General features: G+C 37.3%; 1 protein-coding gene across 7 annotated transcripts in view; it reads left to right on the top strand.

Moving 5' to 3' along the window:
* DGKH (diacylglycerol kinase eta) overlaps positions 1–12,347 on the top strand; it is a 184,609-nt gene that overhangs the window by 144,833 nt on the left and 27,429 nt on the right. For all 7 annotated transcript variants that reach the window (XM_068526471.1, XM_068526468.1, XM_068526469.1 and 4 more), the window contains exons 20-25: positions 345–455; positions 598–694; positions 6,702–6,809; positions 9,169–9,282; positions 9,534–9,668; positions 10,852–11,015. In XM_068526471.1, the coding sequence (XP_068382572.1) occupies positions 345–455; positions 598–694; positions 6,702–6,809; positions 9,169–9,282; positions 9,534–9,668; positions 10,852–11,015 (729 nt within the window). The remainder of the gene's footprint in view (positions 1–344; positions 456–597; positions 695–6,701; positions 6,810–9,168; positions 9,283–9,533; positions 9,669–10,851; positions 11,016–12,347) is intronic.

The raw sequence follows: 12,347 nt of genomic DNA, 5'->3' as shown, positions 1-12,347 counted from the left end.
ACTATTGGCATCTGACTGCAAGGCCCTCCCATTTGTGTGTGTAGTGAGGGGCTTATGTAGGAGGTAGAAGAACTAAGATTTTGTTACAATTAATAGAAAAGCATTACCATGACTCTGTCTCTGCTTTGCCCTGCCCACCATCACTTTACATCATATGTACCGAAAATCACAGACATGTACTGGGGTCGTGCGCGTGGCATATGAATAGGAAATGACTCCTGCTAAGCTTTCCTCTCTTCTATAAGAAATAGAGGCTTGAATGGTGTTAAGTGCTACTTTGTGTGCAAATTGTAATTGTTGTTAGGAACCTGAAATTGACTTTTATGTACTTTTCCTTATTATAGAGATGGATATTCAGAAAAATGTGTCATGAACAATTACTTTGGGATTGGATTAGATGCAAAAATTTCATTAGAATTTAATAATAAGAGAGAGGAGCACCCTGAAAAATGCAGGTAATTTTGCTAATAGCAATAATGTAATTACGCAAAGGCAATGTTACTTTAATTTCATTTATTACCTCTTTTGCTCTCTCTGCCTTTCAAGAGTAAATAAATAATAGTTATACTGAAATTCTCTGCCAACATTTATTTTCAGGAGCCGAACTAAAAACTTGATGTGGTATGGAGTCCTTGGAACCCGGGAGTTATTACAGAGATCATACAAGAATTTGGAACAGAGAGTTCAACTTGAGGTAAGTTCATCTAGAAGTAAAGACATTTCAGATTATCTTACTTTCCAAAAATAAAAGATTTATTTGTGGAACTGATTTGGCCTCAGTTTCTCTTGAATAGTGTTTAAACACTTGAGGGGAAAAAAATAAACATGGTTATCAACTTTACACCAAAGGAGGTATAGACACTGGATATGCGTGACACAATTACCATTGTCATTAGATCCTGAAATTTGCATGTTCCTATGGAATTGTGGTGCTCTGTGAAATGGTAGGGCCATGGGAGTACGTATATATGGGATAGCATTTTTTTTTAAGACGTTTTTTGATGTGGACCATTTTTAAAGTCTTTATTGAATTTGTTACAATATTGCTTCTGTTTTTTAAGTTTTGGTTTTTTGGCCCAGAGGCATGTGGGATCTTAGCTCCCCGACCAGGGATCAAACCTGCACCCCCTGCATTGGAAGGCGAAGTCTTAACCACTGGACCGCCAGGGAGGTCCCCAGGATAGCATTTTAAACAGATTTTTCCACTTTAAGTTTCCAAATTCTGACCCAATTCTATAATGCCTGAAGTTTCACAAATCCCTGAAAATCATAGTAAATAGAACCTTTTAATTTAAATGTATTTTTTTGTTTTAATTATCTCTAACAAGTTACTTAAAAGAGATTTTGAGCATTTAAACTTTTTAGTATTTTTAAACTAATTTAAATAGTAAATTAAGGACAGCAAAAGTTATTTAATCTCTGATTAACAGGAAAAAGAAAATTGGGGACATAACTCTGAAAAGTCTACTACTTTCTTAGCATATTATTTTCTTTCACCTTTGATCCAGGGCTCACTGTTTATGCTGATAAGCATGTCTTTCCTATCTTGTATCTTTTTATAACTAGATATTTTAAATTGAGGTATAGGCTGCATACAGAAAAGTGTGCAAATCTTAAGTTGACAACTCAGTGTGTTAAACAGGACGTTTTTATTTTAGGTGTTATCTTGATAGTGGAACGTGGCCTATCAAGAGGTGCCTGGCTCATTCATTATCAACTAAATGTCCTAGTAAAGATAAGCCTGTTCTACCTTCCACTCTAGAGCATAACTACATGATCAGCTGGTTTGATTTATCATTGCTTGTAAAATTAAGATAGATGTTACTGGCTGAAAAGGTACAAAATGAGGAAGGCTCACACTTAGTAAACACTATCCTTGGCAGCCCCATCCGTTACTCAACTTGGGTTCTAGCCTATGGATTGTACTGTAATCATTCATTTTCTTTATTCATGTTCCCTAGTCAGCCACACTCTCCTTAAGGACAGGTAGGAAGTTGTGTTCATCTTTGTTATCTCTGTTGTCTTGCACAGTTCCTGGCCCTGACATGAGAGGGAAATAGGCAAATGATCATTTTACCCTAATCTGTTAAGTGCTGTCATCAAGACCCATAGCTGGGCATCTTTAAGATTTAGGGAACTATCTGGAATCAGAATGACTCCATTGCCTTTATTTCTGGAAGAGCCTTCAGCTCTTCAGAAGTACTACTTCTGTCCTTTTTTATTGGTGGTCCAAATTCTGAACAATATCCTACACGGCTGCTTTGTAATCTCCATTTAGCAGAGGTTCTTAACACTTTGTGAGCTGTGGACCCCTTTGGCATGCTAGTGAAACTATGGACCCCTTCTCAGAATATTATTTTTAAAGCATTAGTTAAATATATATACATACAAAAGAAAATAATATTGAAATAAATTAACGAAATATTTTAAAAGTGTTATAGAGTATTATATGTGTTTCTTCATTGCCACATAAAATGACAAACATCTAACAGCATATATAATAAGTACCATACTTTTGAAGTAATGATGAACATAGATCTTAAAAGATATCTGGAACATCTGTAATATGCTAGAAAACATCTGTTTCTAATGGTGATGAAGTCACAGGTATTGCTAATATGTGGTTTGCTATCTACATTTATAGTTGAGTGCGATGCTAAATTTCAGAGGTTGCTGACCGTAAGAGATATGTTTTTACCATTCCAGTTAACAGACCCCTGAATCTATCTGAATCTATCCACAGATAAACATTTAACATTTAACACAGAAGTTTATGTTGAATGATTAAAAGGAAAGTAAATTTAGTAAAACAAGATAAATGAAAGCATGTTAATATACACAAAAGGTAAAGTAGAAAAATTAGAGAATTCTTTGCCAGAGTTAAAAATAAACAAACAAAACACCTGCTACCCCTGAGGACTATGGAAGGTCCATTGTTTAAAAATTCATTTCCCTGATGCCAGATCACTTGGGATAAAGGTAGAGAAGAAGACCCAAGGCTTGGGAAACTCTGCCCAGAAAGGTCCCTTTCACCACGTGCCAGGTGTTAGCAAAAAAACTCTTAACTTTTTGCTCAGAAGTTTTCCTTTCCCTGTTGTGTCGTATGGAAGAAGTCGTGTCTTGACTTTGTGCAGAAGAAAGACTTTAACCTTGGTTTCTCCATCTGCAAAATGGATAAAATAATGCTTTTGTGCAGAATCATAATTCATCGAGCTAATGTTCAAGAAATCACAGTTTAAACTGAAAAGAATTATGCAAATATGAACCCTGTTTTCAAGCCACATAAACTGTGAATCTGATACATACCAGAGTTTTAGAACATTTGAGTAAGGTTTATAATCTTCTCTACAATCATGGGAATGCCAGAAATGCAGAATAACATTGTAACATCAAATTTTCCTAGTTTTAGAGTAGAAACACCTTTGACCTATGAATGAAAACTGTCATCAAGATTCAAATTTTTTTCTTAAGGATGACTTTTTTGTCCAGATATACCTAATTTACATGTATCACGCAGCTTGTTCTGTTTTTTTTTTGTTTTTATTTATTTATTTATTTATTTATTTATGGCTGTGCTGGGTCTTCGTTTCTGTGCGAGGGCTTTCTCTAGTTGTGGTGAGCGGGGGCCACTCCTCATCGCGGTGCGCGGGCCTTTCACTATGGCGGCCTCTCTTTTTGTGGAGCACAGGCTCCAGACGCGCAGGCTCAGTAGTTGTGTCTCACGGGCCCAGTTGCTCCGCGGCACGTGGGATCTTCCCAGACCAGGGCTCGAACCCGTGTCCCCTGCATTGGCAGGCAGATTCTCAACCACTGCGCCACCAGGGAAGCCCCAGCTTGTTCTGTTTTTTAAGTGAAATAATGATCAAATATTGTTTTGAGTCCTTTAAATACTAAGATACATGAAAGAAAAAAACAATGTTCACCTGTAATCGATAATGAAATACATGATAACAAATAGTTGTTTAATTCATGTTTTTTGTAATTTCACATATTTCCATAATCTCATAACAGATGTCTCCATAATTTGTTAAATTTGGCTTGTTATATAATAGTACTTTCTATCTTTGTTTAGTTCATTCAATAATAATTATTATAGCTACATTTTAAGTCATGTTATAATAATTGAAGTTTCCTAAATGCTTCCTATCAATACAAATCACCTTTAATTCTTAAACTTTATGAGGTAGTTATTTTCATTCTTTATGAGGCGGGTATTATTAGTTATTTCAGAAGCATGAAGTCACTTGCCTAACTAAAATCAAACAGTTGATAACTGGAGAAGCCGAAGTTTCAACTCCAATGTTTTTTCCCCATAAAACTTTAATTTGTAATTATGACAGAAGAAAGACATTTACTGACTCCTTGCTATGTGGTTTGTTGTTTTTTTTTTTTCTTACTATGTGTTTTAGATGCTTTCCTGTCCCTTACCTTACTGGCCACACTATCTGGACTAAGTATGGCAAAATGAGGCTCTGAAAGTTTAAGGCACTTGCCCAAATAAGTGACAGAATTCAGAACAGGCCCACTATCTTCCCACTACACCACATTGCCTAGTGGAAGGAGCAGAAAAAGCAGACACTAATCAGAAAAAAAAAAAAGTGTAGCTGCAGTTTTAAAGCATTTTGCCACATTTTGAACCACAAGTGGAAATGTGGGGAGATAGAGAAGATTATAAAAGAATATAACACTACTGAAGTTACTCCCAAATATGAGAGAAACAGTTGAGTCAGGTGACCTTAATTTATTGAATCTGTACTGCTCATATTTTCCCTATGAGACTCTATGAAATGGATATTAAGCTCTTAAGCCTGGGTGTTTTGCCTAATGCATATATATTAAATTCAGCAAAGTATATGGAACTTCTGACAGTTTTCATCTTTTTCCATATTATGCTTGCAAATAGTGTATCCATTATAAAATCTTTAAGGACTGCTCTGAATTTTTTTTTTAAATACGCCTTTTATATTTACAGAGATAACATTTTTTCCATTTCCTTTGTTAGCCATATGACTTTTTTCTAAAGCACACAAAGATATTTGTTCAATTTCTGGGTTCAGAAAAAAGTTTATTATTCAGCTAAATACCTTCATTTAACAAATACACATTGATCACCAGTTATGTGCCAGGAATGGCCCTAGGTGCCTAGATACAGTGTGGACCTTTGAATGTGTTTTCATGTAAAAGAAAAGAAAGGTTGTAAAAACACCTGTAAGGGTTAGTGTTAGGAAGTAGTCTCAGTTATTTAAAATATTTGAAAAGTGGGTTCAGACCAGATTCTCATTTGTTCTAAAGGTTGAAGATAATTTTCATTGGGCATTAAAATGCAATTTTAAATTATGTTAATTATTTTTTAATTTGGGAATTACTTAATGAAAATATAGCATCTGTTTTAAGTATGGCATCTGCAAACTCCTCTCTTAAAAACGAAGGCTTAAACCTTCTATTCGGTAAGAATTTACTCATATGTCATATGTAATTACTTGGCCAGCTATGTGATATTGTATGTTTCTTTTAATTTAAGTGGTAATTCATTTTCATTTACGTGATTAATTAGAAGGCATGGAGTGTAAAGTGCTTTCTGACATACATGTTTTTTCCTTAAAAAGCTCAGTCTTGAGTTTAGCCAGTCACCAGTTAGTTACAGAGCACAAGCAAAGTACTAGAGAGTGTGAGAGGTGCTAGGTGAGATGGTTAGGAGCCAGAGTTTACCCTCAAAGAGCCTGCTTTCAATGTTTAAAGTAAGAACAAAGATGACTATGATGCAATTAAGAATATCTTAAGTGACTTGGGAGAGACTCATGAAAAGTACTGCCTGATTTTGGAGGAAAGAAGAGGTAAAACATTTGTTTTCTTTTTCTTTTTTTGATGTATAATTGACATACAACATTATATTAGTTTCAGCTGTACAAGATAATGATTCAATATTTTATATATATTACAAAATGATCACCACAATAAGTCTAGTTAATAAATATCACCATACACAGTTACAGAATTTTTTTTCTTGTGATGAGAACTTTTAAGATCCATTTTCTTAGCAACCTTCACATATTCAATAGAGTATTATTAACTGTGGTCACCATGCTGTACTTTACATTTCAATGACCTATTTATCTTATAACTAGAAGTTTGTACCTTTTGATTCCCTTCACCCATTTTGCTCACACCTTACCCCCTTGCCCCTGGCAACCATCAAGCTGTCCTCTGTATCTATGAGCTTAATTTTACTTGTTTGTTTGCTTTGTTTTTAGATTCCACATGTAAGTGAGATCATACAGTATTTGTCTTTTTCTATCTAACTTATTTCACTTAGCATAATGCCCTCAAGCCAATCCATGTTGTTGCAAATGGCAAGATTTCCTTGTTTTTCATGGTTGAATAATAGTCCATTTATATATATATCACAAGTTTATAATATCACACATTTTTAATCTCTTCATCTGTCAGTGGACACTTCGGTTGTTTTGTAAAACATTTTTTTCAACTTGGTTTTCTGTAACAACTTCGGCTATAGTTATTTAACCTTTTAAAATTTTTAAATTAAAACAATAAGATAAAGGTAATGTGTAGGAATATATTTACAGGAAAGCAAACATTATGCACACACTTTCCTCCATCGTCCTTGGTCGTTGGTATTCTAGTATCTTCCAAACTTGTGGTTTTGCTCTTTTTATCTGACCTCTAAGCTTTTGACCTTACAGTGTGATGGGCAGTATATTCCTCTCCCCAGTCTGCAAGGGATAGCAGTGTTGAACATTCCCAGCTACGCCGGAGGCACTAACTTTTGGGGTGGAACTAAAGAAGATGATGTAAGTATTTCTTCGCTCTTTCTAGAAGCTGCCCACATTCCTTGGCTTATGGTCCCTTCCTCCATCTTCAAAGCCAACAAAGGTGGTTGAGTCCTTGTCACATTGCTTTGCTCTGATCTCTTCTTCTGCCTCCCTCTTCCACTTCTAAGGATCTTTGTGATTACACCGGGCCTACCCAGATCGTCCAGCATAATCTCCGCATCTCAAGGTCCCTAATTTAATCACATCTGCAAAGTCTCTTTTGCCATGTAAGGTAACATTCACAGGTTCCAGGGATTAGGACATGGACATTTTGGACAGCAGGGGGGAGAATATTATTCTGCCTACCAAAATAGCTTTCTATACCTTTAATTTTCCACATTTATATTATTATTTTAATTTTTAGAAATGTCAAAGGGCTCATTTGGCCATTGAGGTTTAGGGCTATTTTTGTTTTTATACTTTCCTGTATTAAAAAAGAAAAAAACACAACCTAATAAATACATTTGTTCTAGGGACTTCCCTGGTGACGCAGTGGTTAAGAATCCACCTGCCAATGCAGGGGACACGGGTTCGAGCCCTGGTCTGGGAAGATCCCACCCTTAGAGCAACTAAGCCCGTGCGCCACAACTACTGAGGCCCTCGCGCTCTAGGGCCTGCGTGCTGCAACTACTGAGCCTGCATGCTGCGACTACTGAAGCCTGCACTCCTAGAGCCTGTGCTCCGCAACAAGAGAAGCCACCACAATGAGAAGCCTGCGCACCAAAAAAAAAAAAAAAAAAAAGAAATGCATTTGTCCTAAAGATAATGAGAGAAGGCACAATTATGAAAGTATATATAACAATAAAAATGAGAAGTTTACCATGATTTTTTTTTTTAATTTTATTTATTTATTTATTTATGGCTGTATTGGGTCTTCGTTTCTGTGTGAGGGCTTTCTCTAGTTGCGGCAAGTGGGGGCCACTCTTCATCGCGGTGCACGGGCCTCTCACTACCGCGGTCTCTCTTGTTGCGGAGCACAGGCTCCAGACGCGCAGGCTCAGCAATTGTGGCTCACGGGCCTGGTCGCTCCGTGGCATGTGGGATCTTCCCAGACCAGGGCTCGAACCCGTGTCCCCTGCATTGGCAGGCAGATTCTCAACCACTGCGCCACCAGGGAAGCCCTACCATGATCTTTGAAGAGTCACATACACTGAATGATAAGCCCTTTGATTTGAAGCTCGTGATGTAGTGGTTCCCACTGAACAAATTTCTCAGGGCTCTTAAATGTGCAGGCAGGGATTAAAGTATAAAGTAAATTGGAAAGTATTTTTAATTTTCATAACGTGAATATATTCCAATCCTATTGGAGTATAAAAATTTAAATTAGCAACCAATTATTTGTCAGCCCATCATCACTCTTAAATATTTTAAGGAGAAGAAATCAGTGAGATTAAGATAAATAAAGACAGGCAGACAGGATTCTGAGAGCTTCACATTCATAACTTAATACCCTCAATTTTTATCTAAATTTTATCAGTGAAGAAACTGACACAAAGTTCACGCAGTTCAAAAGTAGAAGAGACAGGGTTTAAAACCAGGCAGTCTGATAACGAAAAGTTCCCAAATTTGTGTCCTGATATTTTCAGTAAAAATTTTAATTATGATACTACTTTATACTGAATATTTTTTCAGAGGCATAATTATTTATGTTATAGTAAAAGAGGACGTAAAAGGAACAAAGTAATACAGCTGAAATTTAAAATTTTTAGGTTAAGTTGATTTTGTGAGAATGCATTTAACATCAAAGCAAAGTAAGCCCACGTGTTTTCATCCTTTGAGATTTCTTTTCATGTTCTCAAATGCGCTGAAAAGTTGTTGGAGATATAAAGCACATACGCACATTGCTTGTAACACCTTGAAAGATTTCCCTTAGAACATATCAAGTGAACTGGATCATAATTTGCATGTTCATTAGCTTTAACTTTATGAAATCTGCATCACCTTTTGAAATTTTAAAGTTTCCTAAAATTGCATGCATCATTTTATCAAGATATCTGAGTTAGTATGAACAGGTATTTAATACATCTTATATCAAGATGAATTATTTGGAAATATATTAGTTCATTGGTCCTACGAGTGCTTTATAAGAGGGGCATGGAGTATTTTATCTGTGTGGGTTTTAAAACATTTTTATTGTGTTTGTTTATTTTAAGCTATGTTCAGTGATTTTTTTTTGTCCTTGGATTATCATTTCCTAATAATATTTACTTACCTTTCTGCTAATAGTTTTTATAAGTTTTAAAAAATATGTCTGTTGCAGAGTTTACATTGCTTGAAGTGCCACTTCACCTAAACCTTAACTTTATCAATGGAAGTGTAATGTCGGTTTTTCTTTCAGATATTTGCTGCACCATCATTTGATGACAAGATCCTGGAAGTCGTTGCAATATTTGATAGCGTGCAAATGGCAGTTTCAAGGGTCATTAAACTGCAGCACCATCGAATAGCCCAGGTTGGTTTCTCTACTCAAACCTGACTTCACTATTTGGGCCACTGAGAAAGCTCTTCCAAATGACTCCTACACTGTATATTCATCTGTAAAGTAATGGACTTTCTTGTCATGTCAGTTGTTACCGTGTCATCCTAAGTGGAAAAGCATAACATTCCATTCCACAGAAGGGATTAAAAGTCAAGTTTGAATACAAGACTGAGTGTCAGCTTCTCAGGATGATTTGTACTCTAAAATAACTTGTTTTATTTCAGTGCCGTACAGTAAAAATCACTATATTTGGTGATGAGGGAGTCCCGGTGCAGGTGGATGGCGAAGCATGGGTTCAGCCTCCAGGGATTATCAAAATTGTGCACAAAAACAGAGCTCAGATGCTCACAAGGGACAGGGTATGTAACAAATAAACATTCTTCTGAATTTTCCTTTAAAAAAAATCTTAAATTGTTATGAAAAATAGAAACCAAGGGAAAAAATTTAAATTGTCTTTTAAGTCTGACATTTAGATCATCGTGCTTTAAAAATATGAACAAATATTTATTTAGTTCTTAAAATAATTAGCTTATTTTTTTAGGTTTAGAGAAAAATTGAGCCGAAACTACAGAGAATTCTGATTCCATTCCCACATACCTCCTCACCTCCCTGTTCCCCTATTATATTCCCCTAGTATGTTCCCCTTAACATCTTGCTTTAGTGTGGTACATTTATTACAGCTGATGAGCCACTATTGATACATTATTATTAACTAAAATAGTAGTTTACATTACTCTTTGTGTTCTACGTTCTATAGATTTTGACAAATGTACAGTCACTTGTCCTCCACCTACCCATCCTCTCTTATCCCAACCCTGGCAACCCCATCTTTTCACTGTCTTTATAGTTTTGCCTTTTCCAAAATCTGTACTTTTTTTTAAATTATGTTTTATTTTTGGCTGCGTTGGGTCTTCGTTGCTGTGTGCGGGCTTTCTCTAGTTGCTGCGAGCGGGGACTACTCTTCGTTGTGGTGTGCAGGCTTCTCATTGTGGTGGCTTCTCTTGTTGCGGAGCACGGGCTCTAGGCGCTCTAGGCACACAGGCTTCAGTAGTTGCAGCGGGTGGGCTCAGTAGTTGCAGCACGTGGGCTTAGTTGCTCCATGGCATGTGGGATCTTCCTGGACCAGGGATCAAACCCCTGTCCCCTGCATTGGCAGGCGGATTCTTAACCACTGCACCCACCACCAGGGAAGTCCCCAGAATATGTATTCTTAATTAAGGTCACACCCATAACAAATAAGGCTGCAATATCCATCCTGTCTGTTACGCATATACTAGTAAATATTGAAGCATAAATTGAAGCTGTCTTTTTTTAAACTTTTCAGTCATATAATCATCGTCATCAATTACATTACTTTGTATTTGTTGCAATACACTAGAAAACTTTAAAATATCTTTTTTGTACTTATGATGTATTTAATGAGGTGTTAGATTAGGGAAAACAATAGTAATTTCAAAGTCATTCATGTACTATCTAAATACACATTTATTTGGGCCTCGGAGCTCTAAACTAACAATTCATTGCAATATTGATTTTAAATAGGCCTTTGAAAGCACTCTGAAATCTTGGGAAGATAAGCAGAAGTGTGATTCTGGTAAACCAGTTCTTCGAACGCATTTGTACATCCAGCATGCGGTTGACCTGGCGACAGAAGAAGTGTCTCAGATGCAGCTGTGCTCACAGGCCGCAGAGGAGCTCATCACCAGGTACCGAAGTCCTGTGAACCTTGGGGGCTGTGAGAACGCTGGTCTTGGCCAATTTTGGTTTTTGTATTTTTTTTAAAAATAAATTTATTTATTTTGTTTATTTATTTTTGGCTGCGTTGGGTCTTCGTTGCCGCGCATGGGCTTTCTCTAGTTGCAGCAAGCGGGGGCTACTCTTCGTTGCGGTGCACGGGCTTCTCATTGTGGTGGCTTCTCTTGTTGCAGAGCACAGGCTCTAGGTGCACGGGCTTCAGTGGTTGTGGCACACGGGCTCTAGAGCACAGGCTCAGTAGTTGTGGCGCATGGGCTTAATTGCTCTGCGGCATGTGGGATCTTCCCGGACCAGGGCTCAAACCCGTGTCCCCTGCACTGGCAGGCGGATTCTTAACCACTGTGCCACCAGGGAAGCCTGGTTTTTGTAGTTTTAGTACATCATTGCAGTTGTTTGGGGTATCTAGAAGGGATGCCTTTCCCCTCCTTCTTCATTTGCTGCCTCATTTATGCCTTAGTAATCACTGTTTTTTTTCATCAGCTACCCTCCAACACACATGTGCACAGACCTGTGTTCTCCACAGGCCAGATCTCTGACTTCCTGAAACACGATGGAGAACTCACCTAATGAGCCCTGTCGTTATTTATATATATATATATAATTTATATATATTATATATAACCCTTCCATTATTATTTCCCCAGTTTACACATAACCTTTACACTCTACTACTCACTTATATGGTGCCTCATAATTATTAAGTGTTTATGGGAGGTAGAAGGAAATGCAAACATTAACCATGCAAAAACAACAAAGAAAGTCAGGGGGTGGACATGGGAAGAGTCCAAGAGTCAGTTTCTGGCAGACGTATCACAGAGTTTGTGAGACCACAGAAATTAATTTTAGGAGACAGAAAGAGAAGATAAAAATAATAAGTTCTGTGAATGCAAAACAGATAAAAATTACTATGACCAGGGGCAGACTTCAGGGGCGAGGAGGGACCGTGGGCAAGTTTCTTATCTCCTCCTCACCTAAATCTTATCAACCAAATGGGGATACAAGCTGCCTGACCAGGTCGCTGTGAAGGTTAAGTGAGACCCACCATGTGAAGTGCTTATTAACACAGCACGTCTGGTGTATTCAGTGTTCTGAGCATGGTCACTCTTATATTTTTCCCACACCTTCACCTGGTCACTGATCAAAATGTTGAAATAGAAAAGAAGGAAAGGGGCTTCTCTGGTGGTGCAGTGGTTAAGAACCCGCCTGCCAATGCAGGGGACACAGGTTCGAGCTCTGGTCCAGGAAGATCCCACATGCCACGGAGCAACTAAGTCCGTGAGCCA

The sequence above is a fragment of the Eschrichtius robustus genome, chromosome 18, assembly GCF_028021215.1.
Source record: "Eschrichtius robustus isolate mEscRob2 chromosome 18, mEscRob2.pri, whole genome shotgun sequence".
In the NCBI taxonomy this organism is placed as follows: domain Eukaryota; kingdom Metazoa; phylum Chordata; class Mammalia; order Artiodactyla; family Eschrichtiidae; genus Eschrichtius; species Eschrichtius robustus.
The sequence above is the reverse complement of the archived record's forward strand: the minus strand, read 5'-3'. Positions and strand labels throughout refer to the sequence as shown.